The following is a 27,645-nucleotide window of genomic DNA, read 5'->3' on the forward strand; positions in this document are numbered from 1 at the left end:
ATACCTGAGTATTGTCTCCATTACAAATTAAAGGAAAAGATAAGACGGTGTGAGTTTGAATTTTATTCTTTTTGTTTGGAAACATAATTTTTGGTAACCTCATTACTGTCCTTTCCATTATACAATTTTATTGGTCATTCACACTTGTCGTTGGGCAGAAAATTAAAAGAAAAGAACAACAAATTCATATCTATAATGAGGGCTTCTGCACTTGTTATGTAGCTTGGTAAATAACCATCCTACCAAGTACCAACTCATATTTTTCAAAATAGTTTAAGATTCAATGTACCTAAAATCAATTTAGTTAATTGTATTACAACAAATTATTTAAATTTTGCCGAGTCCATTTATTACAATTATTTTTTATTTAACTAATGTGGCCTTTCTAGCATATCATATATCATTGAAAAACTTATGATTTAATAAAAATAATTTTAAAGTCAGAAATTTGGTTTCATTACAACTTTAAAAAGAACCAGAAAAAAAAACATTTATTAATGAAAAATATAATCTCCAAGCCAACTCAATCTTTCTGGGCTTTCGAAAAAGAAATCATTATGGGCTTATATGTTTTAAAAAGAAACTGATTCAATATGGGCCGTATGTTTCTCTAAGGCACACGTGAATCACGTGACACAGGACTTTAAGCCGAGACCCACTTTTAGGAACCAAACCAGTAAACTGTAAATAAGTAGCCGAAAATGTCAATCACAGTCTTCGTCACTCCTATTCCGCTCCTTCGATTTGACCCATCTAACGCCAAACGAACTTCAAGCTCGATCTTCGTTAGACCTGGAGTCTGTGTCAAGGGAGGAATTCGCCGGAGTTCTCGCCTGGAATCGTCATCGCATCTGCCTGCTGCCATGCTCGTCGACAATCGTCCTGTCCTTTCCGATCTCTGTGCCAGTGGCTTGGCTGGTGGTATTGCTCTATGTTGTCTCAAACTCTGGCAAGAAACTGCGAAACGAAGCCTTTTTGACCAGGTGACACCTCCCTCACTCCTTTCTTTCCGCTGTCAATGGTATTTCTTGTTAAGATAAAATCTAAGATTTAAAAGATGAAGGACGACAAAGTGATTTATAAGTTAAGTGTCAAAATCTCAATGGTCAATAGTAGATGCTTTTCTAAGGAGAAAATCATACGGGCCAAATTATTACATGGAAACAGACAAAGCAGGACTCAATTATAATATCGGGTTCATTTACCTCCACACTTGTTGGGCCTCTCTCATATTTGGAATTTTGAGCTCAGATAACAACTAGATAGTGATTAGTAAGTTGCTGGCTGCGACACTTTGAAGATGTTGAATAAAAAAATAATTGTTTAATCGGACTCTTTCCCTTGTCAGTCACTAGAATATGCTGTGACGTGTAAACCCATAAAAAGGAAACAATGAGGGGTCAGCTGTAGGGTTTGCTCTTTGAGTTCCAAATTGCTTTGCACCTGAGGGGATGGGTACGTTGACTGAAAACACAATTGTTTCTGATCTTTGGGCAACATTGGTGTTGGCCGGGATCATTTTTGCGGTTCTTCATTTATGGAAAGTGACTGCAAATTCAGGGCTTGACCAGGTTATACTTTTCTGATACTTCTGCTGCTGAAAGATTGTTAAAGTGAATCAAATCTTGCTTTAGTTTGATTTCTTGGGTTAAACTTGACTGGAGTAAAATTTGATTTGTTTTGTTGTTAAATTTGATTTTTATGTGAAACTTTGAATTGCTTGCTTTGTCAAAAGCAGAATCATTGGGAATTCGCATCTGGGGATTGACTCATAGATGTTTGGTTGTTTCCTTTTTCGTATTTTTGTTTTGATATTCTAGCAGTACTTGCTTTTAAGTTTTAGCCATGGACATTGACTGATGTAGGGAACTCCATGTAGACAACTGATGCTCGAATTTTTGATTCCTCGATTATTATATTAATGCAGGTGTGGTTAGTTGAACCACTAAAATGTAGCATCGACGTAAATAAGACTCCATTGTAACATATCTTCAAGCTTCTTCTGGATAAAGAGGATGATTGCAGTGAGCAGGCAGTCTAAGACTTCCCAAACCCTGAACTTGAAACAAAATAATGCTTTGATGAGGATGAGGGTAGCGCATCTTGAAATAGATGAACTAAGTTTTTATTTTCCTTCTTGTTTGTTTATTTGATGGGTTAACAGCATAGCTAGATGGAAGGAAGAAAGCAATAGTCTAGAATGACTAGATTTAATTTCTTAAACAGTTCTGTCAATGTTTAGTGTTGTCATCACACCATAGACTTACTTGCCTAGAATCTAATAAATTAATCTCACTTTTCTGTTATCAATCTCAGAGGTTTCTTACACTTCATCTTTTCTTGCTCAGAAACTGAATAGAAAGCTTGTGCATATAAGCATCGGCTTAGTTTTCATGCTTTGCTGGCCCCTGTTCAGGTAACCTCTTCACTAAAGGATTTTTAAATTGTTCTCGTACATATCTTCCCCCTGAAATAGCTGTTAATCATCGCAGTGCAGGGCGTCGGGGAGCAATGTTAGCAGCTCTTACTCCAGGCATCAATATCTTTCGTATGCTGTTCTTGGGATTAGGAATATATAAAGATGAAGGCACAGTGAAGTCAATGACTAGATTTGGAGACCACAGGTTACGGGTTTCCATATACATTGGTTCAGGATGCCACTATGACATTTTTATACTATTTAGTTGCTCTGAGCTGCTGTTGTTCCTGCCCAGAGAATTATCTTTTTTGCTTCATGTTAATAAGAAACGCTAATACTTATAACTAAATTATTGATTCTTCTTCACATAATTTCTCAATCAGCCTTTGGTTTGCTTCATGCATCAGGGAACTTCTTAAGGGACCACTATACTATGCCACAACAATTACTTTGGCATGTATAATCTGCTGGAGGACTTCGCCAATTGCAATTGCGGCAATATGCAACCTCTGTGCCGGAGATGGTACTTTCAATCATGTCTTGTTACCCTGTTTTGCTGTCTCAATTTAGTGGAATTAAAATCTCGCACTTGAAAGAAACAGTGCTGAAATATCAGCTTGTAAAAAAACTTTCTTTTAGCATTTTCACCTCTGGGCTGTTTCAGGTTTGGCAGATGTGATTGGTAGGCGATTTGGCAATCTGAAGCTTCCTTACAACCGAAACAAGTCTATAGCTGGCAGTATAACGATGGCATTATCTGGATTCTTGACATCTGTTGGGTTAGTTCCTGTTTCTGCTTGCATTACTTTATTTCAGTTATTAATAAAGCCTCCGAACAGTCTTGCGGATCAGTTGGTTATAAATAATGTTGTGACAGGTATATGTATTACTTTGCATCATTTGGATATTTGGAGAGAAGTTGGGAAATGGTGTTGGGTTTCTTGATTGTGTCCATTGCCTCTGCCCTGGTGGAATCACTCCCTATAAGTACCGACCTTGATGACAATCTGACTGTCCCCATCGCATCAATGTTGATGGGCAGTCTTGTTTTCTGAAGTCAGTAACATCTGTAACTTTTAACTTGCCTGATGAACGTAATGTATTGATATGAAATGCTGTTACCTATTAGCAAGGCGATTCTTGCTGGCAGTGGCCAGTGCCTTCCTTAGTCTGCGTCGGATAATCCCCTGCCGTTGTGCTTTTAGTAGACAAACCATATGCAAATCTTCCGGAAAATTGAAGAATTGCATATGGACTACTATTATGGAGCATTCACTGAACAGCAGTATTGGGGGTAATATCATCCTTTATATGTCTTGAAGGTCTAATTAATCAGCTTCAAAGTTAATATTCTTCAAATGTAGAGTTTATAGGTGCTAATGATGTACGTACGTAGTATGAAAACTCTCTCAAAACACTGAAAAATATTAATAGAGGAAAAATATTAATATAGAAATCTCTTCAGTACTCCAAAATCAATCCTGAATGCTAGGTATCTCTAAGTCTCAACCCTCAGAAAAGTTGCACTCTCTTTCACAAAAATGTACATGACCTGACATTCATAAGCTAGAGTAATGGTCTTAAAGGAGAATTCCTAACTCATCTCTTACACAGATCTGTCGACTGTGGAGTCTTGTCTTCTCATTGGTGCTGAAACTGCTTCGCGATACCCTGATCCGAGGACAACGGATCAGTGATCTCATTGTCATCCCTGCTCAACAAATGACACAACCACCCCAATGCTACTCTGTTTCTTCTATATGCTCTCTTTTCCAACAACTTTGAGCACTTTTTGAATATTCCATTGATATATGGTCGCCATAATGACTGCGCGTATCATTGAACCCCTTTATGGAAACCAAGCCCATATGATATGAATGACTGCATGGTATTTGCCTAGTAGCTAGGTTACTTTTGGCTAGTACTTGTGCTCTTGGACTGCAGTGATACTTACGATGTGTTGTCATCCTCGTCGTTTCTCCTACCTTTCCTCGGGAGCCAAAGATGACACTTGCACTTAAAGATGTGGTCTGCAAGTCCTGATTCAGGATCTCTACGACGCCTAACACAAGGAACCATGACAAGGAATACAAGAAATACGGAAAACATGACAATGACTATAAGCATCATGATTTCACCGTGTAACTTATAGTGCTTGTCATGTGAGATGGGAAGATCCTCCTCATATTCCTGTTTTGGACTAAAAGGAGCCATGGCTGCTAGTGAGGTACCTTGTTCCTTCATACCTGTCTTTTTATATATATATATTTTAATTTCATGCGAGCCAGATTTGATATTTATGATTCTATGTAGGTTGAGCGCAAATACAACCAATTTTATTTTGTTGTTTCCAGTGGTGGCCCTTATTCTTACCTTCCTGGAAATTTCATAATGAAAATTTGATCTGGACGTGTGCTTCGGTGCTTGGTCTTGGAGTGATACCCTGTCGGCTGTCATGCCTTATCTAGTTTTATTTATTTATTCATTTACAATTTAGTGGTAAAGTTGCACAAGTGAACCTAGATTTCACCAATTCAATTCTTGAAAACATAGTCTACTCTCCATGTGTTACGTGAGGTTAGTTTTTCCCCCTTTAAAATGTACATTTATGTAGATACAGGCGAGCGTGTCCGTCTGAATGTGGAGAAAGTCCAGTAGGTGGAGAGGACAAATTGGGATACCTAACGAATGAGAGTGACGAGCACTAATTAGTAATTGGACGTGCCTTAGTCTCTTACTATGATTGTGATGTATCGTGTATGCCAATTGGACGGCGGATGTTAGATAAGAAGAGTCGTTACTGACCACGACCCTGGAGGTGACACTTTACTCGCCAATACCATCGGATTGGCAATGGGGCCCATCATCACTGGCATTGCCTAAATTTCATTATTGATTCTACGAAGTGGAATGGGCTTCATTGCAAGGTCCATGGCCCAAATATTATTAGTTCACTTCTTTCAGGGGTCATCTCATTCGCCAGTATATTTTTTTTATTGAATATGACAGACTGCAAAAAGTACATCATATGACAGACAATTATATCATGTCAACTGCTTGAATTTTATAAATTAATCTTACATAGCCACTGAAATTAATCGGGTTCATCGCAGCCCCAGGAGTAGATATTTTACTAGTTAATTTCCAACTCCAAGGGCTTGATAGACCAGTCAATGTCTGTCGGCTTGTGAACTAGGGTCCTATTGTTGGGCTTTGATTTATCTGGCCCAACCCGTCTCGAAAAAGGTTGGGTCCTAGTTCTTCTTCTGATAGCTCGGGGAGTGGCTTTTGGCCTGGTATTTGGGCCCTCCAGGTTCCTCCTTCAACCAAGTTATTTTTATGGCGTGCGGTCCATAATATTCTTCCTTCTTATGATAACTTGGCTAAACGGAAATTGCTTTTAGATGCCTCTTGTATGCTTTGTAAAAGTTCCCTTGAATCTCTAATGCATGCATTATTCTTGTATCCTTATGCTTCGGAGGTTATTTGTCACAGTACTAACCGAATCCAGAAATTACCTTTGTTGGTTTCATCTTTTAAAGAGGCATGGACTCTCTTCTCTTGCCGTCTTGACAGTTCTAGCTTGGCCGCTTTTGCAGTGATGTTAAGAATGATTTGGCACCGACGAAATACTCGAGTGTATGGGGGCACTCTGCCCTCTTCCAATGAAGTTTTTACTCTGGCCTCTGAGTCACTTCAGTCTATGTTACATGGCCTACAAGAGGAGAGGGGAGGGGTTATGTTTCCGGATGTTCCTTCTCTATTATCTTGGTGTCCTCCCCAAGCGGGTGTGGTGAAAATCAACTTTGATGCAGCTGTGTGTTCTAATCTTAATCGGTCCGGATTTGGCTGTATTATTTGGGATGATCAGGGTTTTCCTTTGGCAGCTTGCTCTGATGTGAGACCAATAGCTCTTAGTCCGTTAATGGCCGAGGCGCTTTCAGCCCTTCTTGCTTTACAATTTGCTAAGGATCTTGGGTTTCAAGCAATTCAATTAGAAGGAGATGCTTTAACAATTATAGATGCTCTTCATCCCCGTACTCCGTTTGACAATTTATCGGATTGGGGTGTGATTGTTTTGGATATAATTAGATTGCTGGGTTTCTTTTTTCAGTGGAAGGTTTCTCATGTTAAAAGAGACCTTAATGAGGCGGCTCATATTCTTGCACAAAAAGGCATTGTGGCCAACTCTTTTCTTTCTTGGATTGAGGAAATCCCTTCCGAGGTGGAGGTAATTGTGGCAAGGGAAGGTTCTTCTGACGACAGAAGTGGTGTTTAGGGGCTGTAGTTCCAAGTTTGGGGACTCCTTGGACTGTTATTAGTAGTTTAGTCTTCTTTTTTTGGTAGCTGGGTCGCGTCCAATGCTCTAGTTTTTGCCTTGCTTTAATTCTTCCTGCTCTGATTGTAGTCTTTCTTTTTTAGTGTTTCGTCTTCCTATGGGTAGAGAAAGTGACCACTGATAGTGGTTTGTATTGGTTTCTATCTAATACATCTGGGTCCATGATTCTCTTTCAAAAAAAAAAAAAAAAAACTCAATTGACAGGGTGTATTTAATAAAAGTGGGTTGTAACTAAAGTTTCCCTTAAATTTTTTTTAGCACTCAACTGCGCGTCGCAACAAAGCGTACGACAAGCGCGGCTGCGCGGGGCACTGCATCGAAACCGCTTGCGCTGCCCAGATTCCTTCTTCGACAGTGGCAAGAAAGCTTCCTCAGGTGTCCCTTACTGTAAGCTCTCTCTCTCCCCCATATCTTTCTTTCCTTGTCGTCATCTCTGAAGCGCAAGCTCCCACATTCACATGGAGAAGTCTCTATCCAGTTAAATTCATTTGCGATTCAAATTCTTTTAGTGTTTGCCTTGCCCGTATAGCTTGTTTTCTAGCGATCTTCTGAGATGATTAATCAACTGTGCTAGCTGTCGATTTCATCTGATGATATATTGATAGATGAACAATACGGAGGATACCTAATTATTCGTTTCGTTTTGCATCGATTTCCTCAAAAGATTTGTGGATAAATTATGGACTCAATTCTGAGCAAGTTTAGCAGTCTATTTCATCTGATGATATTTGAACAGGATCGAAATACCTAATTCTTGGATTCGGATTGCAATAGCGAAGACGCCTAATTCTTGGTATCCTTTTGTATGGATTTTCCCAATAGTCGATTTATAGATGAATTGCGGAGCAATCTTTGATTTTATGTTTGTATGAAGTGATTTCTTCGCTGAATGCTAACGTTGTAGTTAGAACTTAAAATTGCGTCTATAGCATTGATTTGATTCTTGCAAGGTCGTAAGGAGCTCGGGAGCTTTCCATTGGAGCTTTCTTTTAAGCAACTATCATAGTGGAACTCAGCTCCTCTGCACTCATGTCGGCGCCAAATAATGAGGAGAACTTGTCTTCTCATTCCCAGGTAAGCGCATTTTTGTCCTGGACTTTGACCTACATGGTGTTTGAGTTTTATTTTTTATTTTTGGTAAGATATTGCTACAATGAGAAATGGTGTGACAACTCCATATCTTTATGGTTAAAACTTGGAAAGCTTTAGATGATAATAAAGTTCTTTGATCCTTTTTCTTTTTTTTTGCAGGGAAATTAATTATGTTGGTTTAATATTTTTTCGTCTCTGTGTTTCTTTTCATGAATGGTACATGTGAGAATTGAATATTATTTGTATATTTTTGTGGCATCCTCGAGTCCTTTTGGATGATCATAATTTCCTCCACTTGTTAGGGAGCATAATTGATGATATCTTCTAGGGATACGGTGTTATAAATCCTTTAAGGCTGTTCTATTTAATCTTTCTACTACCAAAGCATCATTGAATAGGGAGTTAAGGGAAACAAGAGATGCATATTTACTGCTTGAACTGATGTGAAGTTCTTATCGTGATTTATTGACTTTGAAAGCCCTTTGGCTTTGTATTCACGAGTTATGTATTCCTGTATTGTTTTTCTAACATATCAGAATCTCTTGATTACTCAGTCTTTTATTGGCTTTGCTTCGCATATATTCTGTAATGCTGTTCGTAAGGATTGATGCATCCACTCGAAGGTCTTTTACAGTTTCCAAATGTATTTTCAGCTTTCATCTCAATTTTTCGAGAATCTTCTCGATTCTATGATTGTTGATGTTGCATCTGAGTGTCACCGGATGGCAAGGTTGGGCCTGGATCGGAATTTGGAGGAAGGGGAAGATGAACTGAGATTGTCAGCATTAGCCCGAGCTCAGGTTGCTGATCCTAGTCACAGTGGTAGAACGAATAATGGTAAGGATGTGCGAGACATATTTGGAAATGATAATTCTGCAGTTAGCAATGAAGTATTCAAGTGCATGAAATGTGGAAAGCCAACTGCTGTTGGAAAGTTTGCTCCCCATCTGGAAAACTGCATGGGAAAGGTGATACTCTCCTTCGTCCTCCCCCTCTTAATGTCCTTGGCTGTATGTCAATGCATCATCTTGACAGGTTCATTATTTTGTTGTTGTTAAGAAGCACGCCATGCAGTTATGTGAATATTGTTCATTTAGGTGACAAATTATGAAATTGTTTGGTACCTTCATCTGTCTTGTACAGGGTAGAAAATCTCGTCCCAAGACGAGGAGTAGCACTGCTATACAGAATCAGAATCAGAATCGGTACTCAAAAGGTACCGCTGTTTCACTGTACTCTCCTTATTCAAATCCCACCAGTACGAACGAGTTACCAAACGGAACACCTGGTGCTGCAGGTGAGGAGTGCCCTGATGGGGCAACTGAAGATTCTTGAAACAAGATAGATCAAGAGGCTGGCTGACTAACCCGAAGTTCAAGTTGTTAGATGCAAGCCATTCCATGGCTCTAGTTAATGGAGCCACCTAAACGATATTTTTCCTTATTTCTTCTATAGATCTCATTAGGATGAGTAATTGACGCTCAGCAGGGTTGGCGTAAACTCTCTTAGGGCGATTCTTATTTTTTGTTATATGGAATTGTATAGGTGCTTCTTGTTGTACATAAATTATTGGTCATTTCTTTGGCGCCGCCCTTGGAAATTCTAAGTGTGACGAACTATACCACAAAGGATATGATGTCAAAGTTTATTTGTAGTTAAAAAATTTAAACGCGAACCTCAATCAAGCCTAGAAATGCAAATCCAATGATGATCAGATGGTTTTGCATTATCCTTTTTTCTGTGGTTCTTTTTGGGATCGGGTGACCGCTGGATCATGGTAAATTGGCATCTTTTTGTAGACTGGCAGTCTGGAATGGGACCAAGATGGCTGGGGAAGTTGACTTTCCATCAGGTGTGTTCAAGTCCCCTACTCCGCTTCTACCTCATATGCCCTTTCAAATAGAAATGCAACCGCAATTAGAAGGGACACATCATGGGCCTTCACAGGTAAAATTAGATTGGAAGCCCATACATTTTCATGGGCCTTTTGTAAGTCAAATGTGCGGGCGGGGCCTAGCATAGCTCATTGACTTTTATTAACGGGTACTGGCCCGTTTGACATCTCTAGAGTCTAGGCTTATGGATCAGCATATGACAGATATACTTAATGGTGTCCAGCCTTTTTCTAATTACGGACACCTAAGTCATCCACCATTGAAGCCTTGGCCCACCACATATATAGGATCACCATCCCAATGGCAACTGACTCAAATTATCATTGGATCTTTACAAGTTAAATTGATGGGTGGACTAAAAATTAGTAAATCTGACCGTCGAATTGCAAAACTTTTTAAAATAAAAAACAGGAAAAAGACAAAGACTCCCATGTCTCTCTCTTATTAAGCAAGACAAAAGCAAGTCTCTATCTTTGCCTTAGCTATTCATTTATGCAAATAAAACCCCTTTTTAAGAATTAGGTGCAAAGATTTTAACAAGGAAAGCTAAACATACCCGTGAAGTTAGAAAACTAATTTCAACCAAGTGGTCTCTTTCTTAATAAGCCTTGCATAGTTGCATTACATTTTGCACACATGAAAGGACATTTTTAGTAAGTGACGTGCCTATTCCATCGCCTTATATGACCAACTTACGCGTCTTAAAAACCTTGTCTTGTTCCTTTGATTAGAAAATTCACTAATCACAATTAAAAATATCAACCTTGTACTACCAAAAGATCCATTGACAAAAATACTAAATATCTATCCAGATCAATATCCCAATTATTTTTAGATATTTTATTATCAGTTGGCATCCTGTACTTTCAACTGTCCCAAAAAGCAAAAATTAAGCGCTTTATCTAAATATAAAATATATATATATCAAAGTTCCAGAATACTAAACATCACAGCCATAGGAACTCTCTAATGGCCCGACCTTCTGAAGTACAACAGCCCCTTCACTGGAACTTCACTGATTTAATTCCCACAAGTTTTCTTCATCATTTGCATAGCAAATCATTCTTCCTAATGCTAGTATTCTTCTCTCTACTAATCCTTATCACCACCCTATCAATTTATGCTCATTGGGTTTGTCGCCATAAACGCCGCCTCTCAACCACGGCCACCACCGTTGCACCATCATGTTCAAGCTCACCGGGGCTTAATCAAGCCACCATCGATAGCCTTCCGGTAAGCTTGCACCGTTCATCGATGGAGATTAATATCGCTGAAGGTGAGTGCTGCATATGCCTCAGTTTACTTGAAGATGAAGATAAGGTGAAGGTGTTGCCTGATTGTAACCATGAATATCATTCTGAATGCGTGGACAAGTGGCTCAGTACTCAGTCTAGCTGCCCTCTTTGTAGAGCTTCTTTAGGAGCTGTAAATTCTCTCCATGACTCTGCCATCCCTTGATTGATTGGGCTAATTCAGAAGAACATAATCCATATACATGAAATCGCCCCCCATATATATATATATTTTAATAAAGAAGGTTTTGAAATAAATGAGCTTAACATTTATCCCATTTTGTTTTGTTCTATTTAGGTTTAGTTTTTTCTGTCTTTATTCAAGGTTTTTTCAATAAATCGATAATCTGGAAAAAAAATTGAAAGGAAAACATATGGTCAGAGATTTGCACGATCTATCTATACCAATGAGAGCATTATTAAACAAATTACAAAGAATTTCTGTACTTCATATGAAAAATTCGACCCCTTCTCTCGAGCTATGGATTTTTTGCTTTCATTCAAAGTTGGAAGCACTTTTGTGTTCTGAACTGTTCCTTCTCAACACTGCCGGAGCTTTGTGCACGGATGTCGTTTACTTTTACGGCTTTACCCAAACAAAAAGTGTACACGGTCATGTTCAATCCATGAGCTTGTATCTCTTCTCTTGAACTCCAGTAACTCCCATTTGAATCTCTATTATTGTGTGGAGCGGAACCTGAAAGTTAAATATAACCATGTAAGAAATGTTAATTAACATTATCTGTTGTAGGCTATTAACCTAGAAGTCCATAGGGTAGTAATTTCCTTTGGATTACCTCAATATGTGGAATTTCTTTTAGAGGTCGGTCAGCAAAATAAGCATATAATGCTCTCAATACTGCCTGCACAAGCATTAAAAAAAAACAAAACATAATTAACAAACAAACCACGTTGAGAGCAGAAAGAGTTGAACTATCAATGAAATAAACACAACCTGATGGGAGATCACTACAACAGGTGCCCTTTGTCGCTCAAGCTCGATGATTACAGGTTCTAGCCTGTGTTGAAGTGGAAAAACTTCAAATGTTGTACCTGAAAACTCAATTTTTCTTCTTCCCAAGGGCTAATAGAAGCTACAAAATTGCTTACCTTTGGATAACATCCAGGTAAGATTCTCCACGAGGATACCTATACCTCAGCTTATCCTTCTTGCGCGACCTTTAAATAGGGTGTAAAAGAAAGGAAAAAAAGAATGAACAGTAAACATACAAACGAATATTATGCATTCAAATGCAAGCAAATTACTAAACAAATTACAAAAGTTGAAAGCATTTAATTTTCTAAAATTGATAAGGAAGAAATTATGTAACGCACTCATACTCCTCAGGCATGTTCTTCTTCATCTCTTCATATGTCATTCCATCAAATACTCCGGCATTTATTTCATCGAGGGCACGCCATTGTATCTAACGAAAGTAAAAAACAAATTCAAATGCTCAATCACAATTTTCAATCTCCATCTATCATTCATGAGAATTTGCTGAATTAGATTGTTCTAATATTGGCATGTTAACAAAGGTATTTCAAACTAAACAACCTTAGGAAGTGCAACAATTGGACTTGCTGTCAGAATTGTTCTCTGCAGTGTGCTCGTCCAGATCTATATCAAAGCAGGAAAACCAAAATGGTTATTAGCATTTTAGATTTTCTTTTGGGGGAAAGGGGTCGGGGGTATTTGTGTATAGAATATCAAAAGTCAAAACATATATCCATTTCACACTGGCTCAATCGAAGTTATAAAAAATTAAAGAGGATGGCAAAAAATGAAAAATAGCATATCACAACTTGTCCTTGGTGTTGAAGCCTTCACACAAAACCAAAAAGAAAAAGAGAAACGGCAAGTCGAATAATAGCAATTAGCTGAATTCACTAGTGAAGCAAACACATGAGGATGTAGTTTTATTTGTAACATCAGATGGGACAACATAAAGAAAAAAGAAAAAAGAAGCTAATTGTAACCGGAATTGCTGCTCTTCCAAAATTTTAATTATAAGATATTCCCGTTCTTACAACTTTCAGATGATAGCCAACCAATACATAACCCTGCCGCTGCAGTAGCGACACATTCAGTATTTGGGCGCAACCAAAGGAAAAGAAGAGGGGAGCTAACGTACTATTACAGCTACGTCTTTCCTTCATTCTCCTTTATATATTTTACACTTTTCTTCCTTTCTCTTCCTCATTTTTTGTATGAAATGTTATCAAATATATTGCAAGAATGAACAGATAAATGGAACATACAGAAGCAGCCCTCTCAGATTTCAGTCTCTTTTCAACAAAGTGAGCAAGCTTCTTTGCATAAATTTCTCCAGCATCACTGTACAATTAGGCCACAAACAGATAATGAAATTAATGCATACCAACACTCACAGAAGAACCAGAGTCTGCATTAAAATATTTTGAGTACAAACTATAGCAGAAAATCAATTATACCAGAGTCAACAGGAGAGATTTCAGATATACCTCAAGACTGAGTCACCCCCTATTCTGGCCCTAACATTATCCCGACTCTCGCCATGCCTAGTAAGGAATATTGGGCGAGGAGTAAGATGTGTATTCACCTGCAATTAGAGTAACAAAAGTTCTTTCTTTATCCGAAACACAAGCAAATTCATTAAAAGGAATATCCCAAAATGATGGATGATTATCATTCTGCAGTTAAACACAAATCTTCGTCCTCATATGTAATTACTCCTAATTCACGAGTGCAAATAATGTTAAGCTACCTCTATAAAATTTGGAAAATGAGGAAATACTCTAACAAAGCAATTAACAATTCTTGGCACCAAGAGAAAAGTTAACATGTCAAAGGAATAGTTAAAAAATTAAGAGGAAGGTGTTCCTGAAGAAACCAAAACTAGGATTTCTTTTCACAGATAAGCGATTAAGAGTGCCAAAACTACTTCGTTCAGCATTCCTTCTACTTCTTGCAACTCTTCCCCACGCTAATTCATGTAACTCCAACTTAATATTTATATAACTGCGCTATAATAAGAAGAGTATGTTCATGTGAAGAAGATGCTGCCATGCTGGATATCAGAAAATGTGGATGACAAACATGCAGAAAACAAGTAGAGTATCCAAAAAATTTTAAATAATCAAGAAGGTTATTAGCAAAGTAATATAGATAACATTCACTGGAGTGATTGAATTCGATAATAACATACCAAGAAAAAGACAATTCTCCCAGGAAGATAGCCACTGATATTGTTCACCTGAATAAGCAAGTAAAAGCTCTGAACATAAAACCCAAGATGGCACTTGCAACTAATCAGCGAGAACTCAATATTAAATAAGTTAAAGAGATGAACAAAAACCTACTACAAAGATATTCAGGGACAAAGCAAACTTACGAAAGAACTAAGTTTGACATTGTGCATGTCAATCATCAAAAGGTAAAAATATGAGAAGCAATAATTCTCTAAAACAAAATAAGTTTACCTGTATTTGTCCTCCATGTCCACTGACCATATCAATCATTTTGATGTAAGATCCTTCTTCCACTGGCTCGTAGACCTGGCAGAAATGCATTTTGAGAACAAACATCTCACAAGGAGCAATTATTAAATTTATGTTCCAGGAAACTACTTTTTCATAATTGGCTAGCCGATTTCGGAAATCTTGCATTCCAGCAACAAAATCTGGCCTGCAGGAAGTAAAACTAATCATGCATCCACATTAGAACCAAAATTTAAAAAAAAAAAAAAAAGATTCAGCAAGCATCCATACTCTTCTGCATAGTCAGGGCTTTGCTGAATTTTAAGACGTATATTTCTCTCAATAAGGCGTTCATCGTTGCATATTGTTTCCAGAAAAATTATCTACATAAGGAATATACAACATTTATCAGAAGAGTTCAACACTTTTTATGTTAAACATTGGTTATAGCAACTCATGCCACATAAGTTAGTTAAACTTGCTAACAAAAAGAACTCGTAAAGACTTTTTTACCACACGTCCCAAAATAAGATGACAACAAAAATATCTGAGCGCTAATGCCATGCTTGTGTACCTTACAGTTTCCTTCAGCCATCTTCATTAGCATGTTTCTTCGTTTCCTGGTACTGTTTGTGGCATCAAAAATTCCTACCTACAATCATAATATCATATATGAGTGAAAAAAGGATTTGTCTTCATAAACTACAGAATCATAGCAAGTCTTACCATAAAAGAACTTACCTGGCCACCTTCTTGCATCCAAGATATCATGTCTTCCATTGCCAGGGCTGCTACCTAGTAGCACGTGATATATTAAAACTATGTAAAAAGAAGAAGGTTAACAGGAGTTAACATCACCAATCAACCAACAAAATCCAAATTCAGTAGTAACAACAGTTCATTAAAGGAAAAATCAGTATCTGCAGAATGGCATCCTTTTTTACAAAAATATGCAAGAAATTGCATTTTCCACTTGCTTGAACCAATGAAACGATTATAACGATAGAGGGAATCATGCAAATCCACATCCCAAAAATAAAATTTACTAACTGAATCCTTTATTACGTACAACCAAATAACCACCAAGTCAGTAATTGAAACAGGGTTTGCAGTAAATGCAACATATTCCAGCATAAAGAGGCAGAGCAACAACTTGAATTCAACAGTTGGGTAAAATCACGTAATGATCTCCCTAGAATAAATTTCTTCTATGACCATTCACCTCATTGCGTGCCTCAAGTCCTTCGGGATTGTCAGCTCGGAAAAAGTCAGCAGACTGCATCAAGAAACAAAAGCAGAAACATCAGAAACGTCTGCAATCTTCTGATCTTGGAAAGAAAGCCATCTTCAAAGTAAATCATAGGCATCTGCACTTTGAAATGTCCTTCAACTACTCGATAAAATTTTTCTGAATGGCATATCTTGTTATATCCTTTCCTCAATTATCTATTTGACTGGGCATCAAAACAACATTTTAACCATACTGAGGCACTATTTCAAGGCTGCTGCAGGGTAGCTCTAGATAGTAGCACACTAAGTGATTATATTCTCCATTTTCACTGATGAATAAAACGTTTTGTTCAACCAGGGAAAAGAAGAGGGAGAGGCAAATCAGGAAACAGGGATACATGTCTAGATCGCTTTATAGCATCAAACAGTTTTATATGGAAAGAAAGGACCAGAGAACTTTTAGTGATACTAAATCTTCAGTAGACGTGGTTTAGACAATTGGCTTTTTTGTGTAAAACTTTCTCTCCAGCACCTCTTATAATTCGTTGATTGTATCAGCCTATCTAACTTGTAACTTTGGTCTCTGTTACTAGGGCTGCAACTTATTGGTGCTTCTAAATACTTTTCTTCATAAATTTTTTAACTAAAAACTGTTCAGAATGAAAACTACTAAATAAAAAATCACAAGTCTAGGCATCTTAAACGTACCTGATTTGTTCCATGCTTAAGACGCCGATACTGTGGGGGGGGGGGGGGGTGAAGAAGAGAAAAATGTCATGAATTTTCATCTTTGATTTTTTATATCTGAGTACAATTTAGCTGAAGCAAGAACTCACTCACCTTCCCAACATTGAAGTGTTTGGTATCATGGCCCAGCCAACGGAGATATCTTGTAAGTTTAGCTGCAGTGAATGTCTTGCCTCGAGCTGGCAAACCAACCTAAAAAATCCAGCTTATGAGAATTATTTTCTCACAGGTAAATAATCGATAAATTATTAAGGTAGTTGATCAAGTTGTAGTGAATATGACACCCTAATTTATCAAAAAAATTTGACATTCGATCTCTAACCTTACCAGAATGGCAAGTAAATGAAGAAAAACGTAAGGCCAGTTAATACTATCAGAAGATCCCAGAAAAGAGTTATGCAGTGAGATACCAGGACAATTGCCAGATGTCTGTCCTCCTTTGGTCCAAGCATCTGATCAGCCACAGCTGCAGCTGCAACAGCTCCGGCAGCTGCTGGCATAGTATTCTGGCAATAAACAAAGAGGTAAATACATATAGAATGAAAAATTAAATCACCCTCAGATAACAGCAAACATATGGGAAATAGTGTAATCTGGTAAGACCTTGGTTTCTGTATCCAGTTTGAGATCAGTAGAAAAAGTACTTGCACTAGCTGATTTAACAAGCCTAGGAGATCCAACACCTCTATCCACAAAGAGTCCCCTGTGATCTTGCTTTTGCAAAGGAGAAAAGGTCCCCACCGACTTTGATTCAACCATCCCAGAACCTGAATACACCTTGGATGGATCTGGAACAATGACCTCCATATCCTGAAAGTTTTATCACATTGCATTACATCAGAATTAGTGCAGTACTAACTGAAGAGAGAACAGACAAATTCTCATAGCATCTGCCCGTCCCAAAAACAGACAGATAAGTGGTGTCTAATAGGTTATAATTATCAAATTGCTCTTGGGTTAGACAGTGTATTTAACATATGCTTCCAGTTTCACAAGTTGATAATGAATTAAACTGCACCTTGCATAGACAGGAAGTTGCAATCAATAACCATGGCCAGAGTAAAAGCCTAATTAGTGTCCATCCTCATACTGATGTAAATGTCATTATAACCATACTAAAGGTCTATTTAACTTGAAAGGCTAACAAGATAAACCTTAATAGTTGGAGGTCGATCTACAGAAACACCTCTATCCTTCAGGGAGTGTGAACCACTGCCTAAGCTGTTGGTGTTGGAAAAAACCCCAGAACGGGTCAAAGATCTAGGAGTCTCTGTATTGTTAGCTGCATACACCAGACCACTATTTGCGGAAGTTGATGGAGCTGGAACTACATAATGCTCAAGATCAAGCTCCAAACTTGCTGAAGAGAAATTCTACAGAGACGATGGGAACAAAAAATTGCAGTTAAGTCACATTACACGATAATCACCTTATAAAAAATGTAATGAAAGTGTTGGGGGACCGAGACACTAAACAGTTACTTCCGTTGCAGGAGGCCAAACTTGCAGCAATGTAGGTCTATGCTACTTGTTCTATTATTTTAAGATAGGCATCTGTGATTCCCATTAATTAAAGGCTTTGTCCCTTTATGAAAAGAGAGACTAACTGAGAATGGGGTCAATGAAAAATTCAAATTGCACGGATAGCAGTAGAAAGCATATAACTGGTATTACTTGTCAACCCAATAAGTTTGGTTTGGGGCGTTTCACATCATTTATATAAATATATATATATATATATATATATATATATATATATATATATATATTCTAACAATAATTAATTAATTATGTAGCAGTAAACATTGTAACCAAAAAACACACCTCAGCACCCTTCTGTGGCACTGAGTTGATACTAACATCAGGAATCCCACGAACAGTCGAAGGCTGGAGATTCTCCTGATAAGCTCTCCAACTCGCAGCAAGATCAAATGGTGAAACTCTATCAGCTTTAATGAATACTCTATACTCCACAACCTCATCGGCATTTGGCCTAAAAACTGCCACTCTAGCATCCCCTTCCAGTGTTCCTCCAGTGAGGAGTCGGTTTGGACCTTCCTCCACCACACAATGTGTGTTACTGTACTTTGGCTTCAAAAGGAACTTAAAATCCAAGGTCTCTGAGTTCCACAACGGCAGGCACAAAACCAATCAAATAAGCAGAGAAACTAGGCAGCAGAGAAAACAATATCTCATGTACAATTCGTAAAACCTTATCCAGCCGCTAGAAATAACAAATATTCAAAATCTCCTTTCAAGGAAAGAACCCATATGCACGATGAACATGTACAGCGTCTGTTTGGTACAGCAAAATTGTGGTTTCAGAAATAACACCAGTTACACCACTTAAAATTTCATGACCAAATAATGCTTATAAATTCCGTTGTATCTTATGTTTAGTTCTTCTAGGCTGCCAAACAGTGAACACAAAGTGAAAAACCATAAAAATATGAAACGCAAGCGTAAGGCTAAACTTGGGAGGAAGGTTCGTGGTGGTTGGTGGGTGGAGAGTTGGGTTTCTATGGGAACCCTCCCAAGCTTAGCCTAATGGTTACCGTGGTTCGGAGGAACAACGAAGCTCAATTCCCACATTGAAGCTGATTCACGTTCCATGGAGAGCTAACGAAAGACACGAAAGCCATTAAGTCATACACTAATCACTCGAATAGTCAAAAACATCTGTGCATGCAATCAAAAGAAGCAAATGAAACACACAAGGAGAAATGACGGTAGTTACAGCTTTAGAGGAGTCCCAATAGCCGATGAGAGGGACGGAGCCGTAGACGTGAGGGATAAGCTCGCCTTTGAGCCTGTAATTCTCCATCTTCAACGAAACATAGAGCTGTCCGCCGGCATGTCCCTCTTCTCTCCCATCGCTGCCATTGGTGCCATCTTCCATGCTCTTCGATGCACCAGTTCCCATTATCTTTCTCCTTTTGTCTCTGAACGGAATCGTTCCTCTAGGTTCTGGTCATGGCGTGAGCTTACTCTGTGCCTGTGGTTCCCTATTGGTCGTTTTGGATTAGCTGGGCCTGAGAAAATCAGAAAACAAGCGACGGAGATAGGTTTTGGGCCCTGGTGGGCCACGTGCATCGCGCGGGCCCCCAGTCTCCGTTTCTCAGTGTCAGCCATGTACTCGCTACACTCCCGCGAATAAAGCATGACTCCATATGAAAATTTTAGAACTAAAATATTTTTTGTTGTCTGAACCTCAATCTAAGGACTAAGATTGAGTGACAAAATATGTGATTATGAGTTAAAATCTCCATTTAATACACCAACGCACACGATTAAATACATTATTGGAGTCGGTTTCATCCATCCACATCAAAACCCACCTTTTAGGGTTTACCTATAAAATTCTGCAAAACACAATAAATTCCCGCCGTATCTATTCCCTTCCCTTCCCTGTAATCTTTAGTCCATTGAAGAAGCGGCGACTGGTTCTCTTTCATACTGCGTCGTCATGAGAGCTAAGGTTAGAGTCGAACGTAGCTGCAACATACACTTTTTTGTATTTTTTCCTCTCGATCTATGTACAAGCAGACAGGAAGCACTTTTCGGTTTTTGTTTTCAGAAACAATGACGTGTATGAGGTTTTGAATGGATCCTTCTTGCAGTGGAAGAAGAAGATGATGAGGAGGTTGAAGAGAAAGCGTAGAAAGGTGAGGCAGAGATCCAAGTAACCTCAAAATTTTCAAGCCGCATGTTTCGCTAGGGTTTATTAAAATGTTCTTCTTGGATTTCTTGTTGTCTTAGTGCTTGGTACATTTGATATCCAATGGAAAATTTTACTTACTTAAAATCTCTCCTTGACCCTCACGAGTTACTATTTTCTTTCGGTTCATTTGTGTTGATAATTTTTTTTTTATCGTGCAAATTGAATGAATGTTAGATGTTCCAGCATTATAGACTCTTATAGCCCCCCAATGCAAACTAGACTCGGGCTTACATGTCAAATAAATCCACTATTGCGTGTCTAAACAAACAAGGATGCTTCACAGTATTCGGTGTCTTATGTGTTTCCTGCAAATAGTTCCAGCTAGTTCCCTTCTGCAATATATTGTCAAATAAAGATGCTTGCTAATGTAGCACGTTCCTGTTGTGCGTTAGGCTTAGCATGGTTAAGATAAGCTATGTATTGTTAAGACGCATGAAGAGTTATTATATTTTCACATCAAACTCTTATTATTGTTTTTCATCACAGTTACAATCTGAATTGCTATTTATCTAGGTACTAAATGTTATGGACTTATGTAGAGGTCTGTTTTTTAACTGGTGCTCGAGAGCTCATTGATGGAATGATGGGTTCTAGAAATTTATTTTTCTGGTCGAGCTGAGCTGATTATTATAGTATGATTTTTAATGTGTTTGTCTCGTGGATCCACATCAGCTCAATTGTTCAGGATCCACAGTTCCACACTTCTTTTTTCGTTGTTCGGGATCCACTCCTTATTTCTTGCTGAGGTTATGTTCTGCGTTTTCTGCTGGTGATTGTAAATGTTTCGCTTGTTTGCTTGAATTTAGCATAGTGGATCCTGTCTTCTGTGGTTGCATATGATGTCGTGTTTGTGATATTGTAGCAAAGAGTTATCATGAAAGGTGAGTGTTTTTGTTTTGGTGTTTGAGACCCAAATTTCATAATTCAGAAAGCTTTCACCTGTCTAGAATTTCCTTCAAAAAGATGGAAAAATCTAGATAATTTACAAGAACATAATATGCTGGTGGTTTTCTAGCTGCAAGTGAGTGTTCCTTGTTCGAACATGCCTATCATATTGGACCAGCGTGGCATCATTTATGACTACCTAAACTGACCACCTTGAACTCTTCAAATGCTTGTATGGCCTCTGCATTAAAACCACCTGCAAACTGAATATTCTATGGATTAGCAAGTCTCACCCTAGAATGTTGGTTTTAAAAATTAAGCATAGGGGGTCAGTTTTACCTGGTGTACTCGATAGGCAAATCGTATTCCTTGAAGGAGGAGATTCTCTTTTGCAGAGCCTTCATTTAGTTGCAATTCTCTGGTTACCCTTTTCATATATTTCTTTGCTAACCTCAACGAACTTAATTTCATCTATAAAAAATGCAAGATTTTGGACTTGAAGTTACATCTGTTTTGGAAATAAGAATTCTGGATCTAATATCCTACCATATGTTATCATTGGAAATTACACTTTACATGATACATTTTCTTCGAATTATATGCTTTGTTCAAGCTCTATTGGTGTAAAATGGGTCTGGTGTGATTTAAATGTTGCCGACTACGAAGGTCAAAATTCTAGCTTTGCAATGCTATTAGTGTTTTTCATGCCAGTTTCAAGATGTTTATTACATGAATCTTGTAAGGTATGGTAAATATTGAATATATGCTCCCTACCTGACCGATCAGCCCCGTGTCAAACATCCATTCCCAAGGGATGTAGAAATCGCTGTATCTCTTTCTCAAAGTTTCACGTGTCCTCTCTGTACTGCTAACACTTCTCTCCAACCTGTAATTTGAACATTGAACAGTGATTAATCTATAGTATCAATTGAAAGTAGTAGGTTAATAGTATCTTTGTGTATACATACTTGCCTGTCTTGCAATGCTTGCATATTTCTTAGAGCCTGAATTGAAGATTCCTTGGGGTTGTCCTCATATGATGAAACTTCAGCTTCAAGGTTCCGCAGGTCCCGGAAGTTGCAAGCCGCTTCACGAACAGCATCTGCTTTTCGCTCTGGCCATTGTGGAAAATGCTTAAGTACTGCCCTCTCATCAACAAGGGAAGATAGTTCCTTGTCTAGCCATTTCACAAATACCTCCACATCAGATATGTCTCCAAAGGATGCAGACTCCACTTCTTTGATTAAGAAACAGATAAATTCCTTTTGTTTCTCCACATCAGACTTTATCTGTCCAAAATATAATTACTATCATTGTAAGTCTTTTGTTTTTAAACAAGAATACAAGATGATATAAAGGCTAGGCTGTAACTGTACTTACAGCTGAAAGATAAGTGGAGCGATTCTCAATCTCTCCAATCATGTTCTTGGAAAATGCAGCTGCCGGAGCTACCATGGGATTGGTTCTATTATCCATGTGTGCATCTCTTCTTGTAAGAGAACGGTACATCTCCACAACGTCTGGCACACGACGCAGTGACCTTGTTCCAACTAACATCTTTGGAGGCAATGGTGGCGCAAGTGGTGCTTGTTTTGGAGGAGCTTTAGTTTCAATCACCTCCTTGTGGGAAGGGGAAAAAGCAGCTGGCCTCGGTGGTGGTTTCAGTACTGCCGCTGCTCTTTCTTTCGTGGCTGCTAACTCTAGGTAATCTGCCCTTGTACTCATATATTCTACTTCTGGACTCTGTTCTTTTGTTTTGACAAATTCCAGTTTCTCTGGAGATGCTTCTTTGTTGGTGCTGTCTGTGGAGTTCTGTAACTTCTTCCATAGCATGGATTTCCTCTCATTGTCGTGTGCCCTAAGGGAACTGATTTGCCCTTTTAGACGAGCCACCTCCTGTCGTAGTTCCTGATTTTCTTTTTCCAGTGCACCATTCCTTGCGAGGCAATTGCCAAGTTCTTGCTTGAGACAATTGATCTCTGATCCACTGTCCTTATGCTGCATTTTTGTCCCTTGTTCTGCTTTCAGGAAGAATCTCAGGAGTAGATTGAGCTCAAATTCAATTGCTGGATCCGTCCTCTTTTCATACTTTGGGACTGAGGTTTTTTGGAAAGAGGTATGTTTAGCCCAAGTCTAAGGAGTGATTTTCAAGAGATAAATGCCCCTTTATTTATTTGCAGTTTGGGGCAGGAAGACTATAATTTTCAAGGGAGGGTGTTTCTGACATGTTCTGGGTTCTTTTTTTGGAGCAAGAAAAAGAATGTTCTGGTTTTCATTTTATACTAGTGGCGGCTTGATTTGGTGTGTATTTATTATGATAATACGTTTACGCATTATTTTAGTTTTTAATAACTTTAATATAGGTGCAATATTTCTTTGGCTGACGGGCATGTCTTGTAGTTATAGTGTCCCTACAAAAGAAGTTTTTAGGTGCACCATTAAATTATCGCTCAAAATTACCTAGACACTCTTTCCTTCTTTGATATCGTCATCTGCTACTAATCACAAGCAGTCTCACCATCCTTTTAGAACATAATATCTCAGTATAATCAACCTTAGCAAATCATGTAGTCTTGTGAAGGCATGACATGCGACTGATTGCAAACGTTCAACTGCCCATGTGTTAAACACGTTTTTCCAATATTCATTGCCAAGTGTTAGTCACGGACTGGGATGTTGGTTTAATTAGGTTCAAACTTTCAAAAACTTCAGGATTAATCCTTGTGTGCGACTTTTATAGCTTTTAGGCTTGCATAGGTTATTCTTTACTTGCGAAGCAATGGTAGAGAGAGAAAAAAGGGGGGTGGGGGGGTGGGGTTGGGTGAATGTTAGTAAAGTAAAGGATGATTACTGGCTACCAGAATAGATTTTCTTTTTCTTTACTCCTTTTTTTTGTTTTGTGACTTTTGTTTGTGAAGGCGAAGATAGATGAAGAGTATTCTCTTTTGATAAGCACCGTTAGATGGGATATCACATCAGTACTTTTTATATATATGTATCATTTGATATGTATGTATTTTTTTCAAATCATAATGAATATGACTGATCTTCTAATTTGCTGATTGTCAGACGGTAAATTTTTGCTTTCTGTGGTGGTTGAGTTAAGAGTAGAATAATTATGATGGAGAATGGAAAGCCAAACATAGGTTTGAGGGTTCCCAAGTGCCTCTCAACTCTTTGGAAGTTTTTATCGGAAGATCGAGTCTCCAATTCAGGGTACAACCAAGGAATGAGGTCTCATTCTAAACTGTGTAGGGTAACTGTGCGGGGTACGTTCTTGTTGTCTTTCTCTGAGTAAAATGAGAACACAGATACCTATATTGGCTTCACGGCAGTAATTGGTACGTTAAACACTAATTCCCCACCGGCAAGGTTACCCTTAATAGGGCGATGGTCTAACAAATTGCTCATGACCCCGAAAAAGATGAGTGGACGGTGTTGACAGTTTTGGTGACACCTCATTAAGCAGTAATGCTATTAGCCACAAAAACTCCATGGACTGATGAGGATTTCATTTATGAGCATCTCGCTGAAGCGCATGTGCAAAATGGAAGTTGGGGGTGTCTTGTGCCAGTCGTATTAAATTATTAATACCGGCAAATGTGACCTAATAGTATTGGTTATTGTGGTCCTTGTTTACCAGTTTTTAATTGGGAAGGGGATTTCAACCCAAACCTCCCGAGTCATGGACCTTGGAAAGCCAGTCTAAGATTTACATAAGACAGTCCACAAATAGTTGATAAGTAATATGAGTGTGACGGAAGCTATACCTCTTCCACTTGGCTCTGAAGCAATGTTTGGCCTTATGAGTACAACGAATTTGATAAAAGAGAGTATTAACTTTCTACTCAAAATCATTTAGAATTGAAGTTGAATTAACCACGTGTTCAAAATATGCAATTATTGTTCTTATTCAGGTACTTCCAAGTTTAATCTAGGAAAAAAACGAAGTACTACCAAGCCTAAAACAGTCCCACAGAGTCTGTTGGTTTTCTATTGAGGATTTGGTGGACGACTCTTGGCAGCAGAGAGCCCTGAACCCCCACTCGAGGAGCTCTCTGCTGATATCATCTTTGTGCAATATCACAGTATCACTTGTACGAAGCAAAAACAATCTTTCTTCTCCCCAGTAGCTGTTTCGATTGCTTCTATCAGTTCCTATTCACAGCTTACCTGCAATACGAAGTCGATGTGTCCATGATTTTTTTGGATAAACTGGATGTGTCCATGATTAAAAGTCCCAATACATTAAAGCTACTAATCCTAGATTTTCCATAGAATGCCAATCAAGAATCAATACTCGTAGCATATTCCAATGGGCTGAGCAGTTTAGTATCATGAATGAAAACAAGTACTTGAAATGCAGGACAATTGGACGTACCTAATGGGCTGTAGCGGTCCAGTGGGCCGAATAGCTTATTCCGAAACATGTACTTATTTTTAATGAGTATACATATGTACTTGAAAATTAAAATGCGTCCGGCGTCGTCATTTGAACCACGCTGCAAAAAAAGTAGGTCTCCATGTGCAGGGTTCAAGTTCCCAATTTTGGAAAACCCTAGGGTTCTGATCGCAGCGATTTCAACTTCTTTCACAGCCAAGTTTGGAAATGCCTACACTCACCTGATTTCTTTCGCAGCGTTATCGGAGTGATTTCTTTCAGAGCCTATTTTGCTGCAAGGCTACGCCCACTGTGGTATCAATTGTCGCCGTAGAACAAGCGCTGTCATTGGCAATATTACCTGTTTCATCCCTCTCCACTATGGATACAGTGAATGAATCGTCTCTGACAGGCACATCGAAGTTGAGTTTCGTGACATCCACCGGCGGTGGTCGCCTGTCTTCCCCCTTGTGTAGTTTACGATCCAAGCATAACAATGGTCCAAGGTAGGTGGTCTGCAACTGGTGTAGGAATTGAATTGGAAGCCGTCAAGGTTCTCATGGATAATTTGATTTCCGTTTTTTCATTTATGATTCAGGGCCAAACCTCGAACGCATGAGCAGTAAAAGCCCTAATTAAAATCCAACCGCCATGGTGATTGGCGCCCCGGCAACTTGTTAAACAGATCAAGTGATCAACTGAGAAACAAGCGATTAAACTTTAGATGACATATCTGCAGAACACACCGTTGATCGTCGGGTTTCGCAATATTGATTCTGCGTGCAACTACAGTTTCAGGTATGGCAACTACAATTAGTTAGTTTCAGGCAATCTTGAAATACGCTGGAATTGTCTTTTGTCGGTTACGATATGTGGTTTGTCCCTTATGGGGACTCTTTTAGTGTGTAATTGGACTCTGAATTTACCAGATTTAGACTTAAGAGCCTTGAAAATATAATTTCCTATTGATTTGGTGAAGTAAAAGTCTCTGATTAGTGGCAGAATCTCAATATTTCAGAATGAACAAATTTGTGAATAATTTTTATCCTCGTATCTTTTAATTTCTCATTCAGTTAATCACAGTATTTTCCATTTATGCTTTTACCGTCCAGCTGGAGTAGTTCAAAGAAATTACTCTCTCTTTTTTCCCTTATGGGTAAGTGGGGAGGGGTTCAAAATATGATGTCGCTAGATCTACTGGACTATTTCGTCATTGTACTAGTATAACACTGATGCACGCGTGATGTGTGACCTGGGGTAGTCTGTTTCAAAAGTTTTATCATCTCCGCGTGTCAAACTAAGGAGGGGCTGGACCAAACTCCGCTATGTTACGGGCGGGATCGTAGTGGAATCCGGAATTGTCTGTTACCTAATCTTTCATTTTTGCCCTAGTGAGACAAATCCTTCTCTCTTTCGCGGTCTCCCTCTCTCGAAACGGATGCGAAGCTTCAATGGCGTCTAGGTACCTGGTGGCGTCTCTTCTGTTCAAGTCTCAGTGTCTTCTCAATGGAGTGGTCTACGAGAATTGATCTCTAGGTAGTCGTTCTATACTCCTCTTTGTAGAGTACGCTCCCTGTGTTCTCTCTTACGTAATCTACGAGGTTTGATGATGATGAATTTGTTTTGGATATCTAATGATATACTTGAGTTTATTTCGATTTCTCAGTTAAATATTCGAAATCTCCGTGTCGTACCTGCATCATCTGCTTACGCTCGACGATGATCCCTCAAAGGTACGATAATTATGTCTTTTTGTGTATTAATCGAGTTCATATTATATTTGATTTATTTTTGCGATAATGTGAAATTGAAGCTTGTTGAGACGTTTTCTTTTCCTGAGAATTTTGTAGTGGTCGTTTCGCAAAGATCAGGTGAAAGATGGAGGAGTTGGACAGGGTTTCGGAAGTGGAGAACAGTGCCATAACTGTTGATGGTGTGCCTACTTTCCTATATCTTGCTATTTAATTGTTAACAACTGTATGCAATTCACGGAATATTGCTGGTGTGAGTTTGAGTGTGAGTGTGACATTTGTTTTTGGTGTTATTCACTGAATTTTGTGCTGTGATGTTGGATTGGTATGTAACAAAGCAAAGTATCCAACACTGCCTCTGTTAAAAGAGATGGTGGATAGCATTCATGGTCTAGTTGCAAAGATTGAGGATAACCTCAAGATGATGTTTGTTTC

The 27,645-nt window shown here is 38.6% G+C and overlaps 5 protein-coding genes and 1 long non-coding RNA gene across 17 annotated transcripts; 4 read left to right on the forward strand and 2 right to left on the reverse strand.

The window, feature by feature from the left end:
- Nucleotides 1-602: 602 nt before the first annotated feature.
- On the forward strand, nt 603-4,278 carry LOC120003144 (probable phytol kinase 3, chloroplastic). Of its 4 annotated transcripts, XM_038852061.1 has the most exons (7): nt 842-983; nt 1,349-1,571; nt 2,349-2,416; nt 2,493-2,624; nt 2,827-2,942; nt 3,084-3,198; nt 3,297-3,767. In XM_038852061.1, the coding sequence occupies exons 2-7, from the start codon at nt 1,452-1,454 to the stop codon at nt 3,472-3,474; spliced, it is 729 nt and encodes a 242-aa protein (XP_038707989.1). In that variant the 5' UTR covers nt 842-983; nt 1,349-1,451; the 3' UTR covers nt 3,475-3,767. The 4 variants fall into 4 exon arrangements, with proteins under 4 accessions (XP_038707987.1, XP_038707988.1, XP_038707986.1 ...); XM_038852059.1 differs by lacking the exon at nt 1,349-1,571 and having other exon boundaries at nt 603-983; nt 3,317-3,769; XM_038852060.1 differs by lacking the exons at nt 1,349-1,571; nt 3,297-3,767 and adding an exon at nt 4,034-4,278 and having other exon boundaries at nt 606-983.
- A 2,734-nt stretch (nt 4,279-7,012) lies between these two features.
- LOC120001246 (SAGA-associated factor 11) lies at nt 7,013-9,531 on the forward strand. 6 transcript variants are annotated; one of them, XR_005468824.1, is made up of 5 exons: nt 7,013-7,145; nt 7,709-7,832; nt 8,504-8,885; nt 8,994-9,066; nt 9,148-9,531. XR_005468824.1 is itself a non-coding variant. In XM_038849471.1 (5 exons), the coding sequence occupies exons 2-5, from the start codon at nt 7,788-7,790 to the stop codon at nt 9,183-9,185; spliced, it is 471 nt and encodes a 156-aa protein (XP_038705399.1). In that variant the 5' UTR covers nt 7,013-7,145; nt 7,709-7,787; the 3' UTR covers nt 9,186-9,531. The 6 variants fall into 6 exon arrangements, 5 of the variants coding, with proteins under 5 accessions (XP_038705399.1, XP_038705395.1, XP_038705397.1 ...); XM_038849471.1 differs by having other exon boundaries at nt 8,504-8,818; XM_038849468.1 differs by adding an exon at nt 7,495-7,551 and having other exon boundaries at nt 7,045-7,145; nt 8,504-8,818; nt 8,994-9,531.
- A 1,176-nt stretch (nt 9,532-10,707) lies between these two features.
- LOC120002349 (RING-H2 finger protein ATL66-like) lies at nt 10,708-11,316 on the forward strand. Its single transcript, XM_038851074.1, has one exon. The coding sequence runs from the start codon at nt 10,715-10,717 to the stop codon at nt 11,201-11,203; it is 489 nt and encodes a 162-aa protein (XP_038707002.1). The 5' UTR covers nt 10,708-10,714; the 3' UTR covers nt 11,204-11,316.
- A 106-nt stretch (nt 11,317-11,422) lies between these two features.
- LOC120002347 (6-phosphofructo-2-kinase/fructose-2,6-bisphosphatase-like) lies at nt 11,423-19,592 on the reverse strand. 2 transcript variants are annotated; one of them, XM_038851070.1, is made up of 23 exons: nt 19,210-19,592; nt 19,028-19,091; nt 18,297-18,592; nt 17,628-17,846; nt 17,077-17,283; nt 16,884-16,979; nt 16,567-16,665; nt 16,435-16,464; nt 15,719-15,772; nt 15,238-15,291; nt 15,071-15,148; nt 14,788-14,879; nt 14,647-14,704; nt 14,500-14,574; nt 14,226-14,273; nt 13,522-13,619; nt 13,300-13,375; nt 12,596-12,658; nt 12,379-12,464; nt 12,148-12,216; nt 11,993-12,056; nt 11,835-11,900; nt 11,423-11,734 (listed from the first exon to the last, which is right to left on the reverse strand). In XM_038851070.1, the coding sequence occupies exons 1-23, from the start codon at nt 19,393-19,395 to the stop codon at nt 11,657-11,659; spliced, it is 2,256 nt and encodes a 751-aa protein (XP_038706998.1). In that variant the 5' UTR covers nt 19,396-19,592; the 3' UTR covers nt 11,423-11,656. The 2 variants fall into 2 exon arrangements, with proteins under 2 accessions (XP_038706998.1, XP_038706997.1); XM_038851069.1 differs by having other exon boundaries at nt 12,373-12,464; nt 19,210-19,395.
- Nucleotides 19,593-21,081: 1,489 nt separating this feature from the next.
- Nucleotides 21,082-23,587, reverse strand: LOC120002348 (protein CHUP1, chloroplastic). 2 transcript variants are annotated; one of them, XM_038851073.1, is made up of 5 exons: nt 22,459-23,587; nt 22,051-22,367; nt 21,853-21,964; nt 21,418-21,549; nt 21,082-21,334 (listed from the first exon to the last, which is right to left on the reverse strand). In XM_038851073.1, the coding sequence occupies exons 1-5, from the start codon at nt 23,080-23,082 to the stop codon at nt 21,278-21,280; spliced, it is 1,242 nt and encodes a 413-aa protein (XP_038707001.1). In that variant the 5' UTR covers nt 23,083-23,587; the 3' UTR covers nt 21,082-21,277. The 2 variants fall into 2 exon arrangements, with proteins under 2 accessions (XP_038707001.1, XP_038707000.1); XM_038851072.1 differs by having other exon boundaries at nt 21,082-21,341; nt 22,459-23,583.
- A 1,978-nt stretch (nt 23,588-25,565) lies between these two features.
- On the forward strand, nt 25,566-27,645 carry LOC120001801. 2 transcript variants are annotated; one of them, XR_005469039.1, is made up of 5 exons: nt 25,566-25,965; nt 26,058-26,257; nt 26,572-26,995; nt 27,126-27,192; nt 27,310-27,645. It is a non-coding gene; the product is annotated as an uncharacterized LOC120001801 (long non-coding RNA). The 2 variants fall into 2 exon arrangements; XR_005469040.1 differs by having other exon boundaries at nt 26,852-26,995.

Source organism: Tripterygium wilfordii, chromosome 7, assembly GCF_013401445.1.
Source record: "Tripterygium wilfordii isolate XIE 37 chromosome 7, ASM1340144v1, whole genome shotgun sequence".
Lineage (NCBI taxonomy): Eukaryota > Viridiplantae > Streptophyta > Magnoliopsida > Celastrales > Celastraceae > Tripterygium > Tripterygium wilfordii.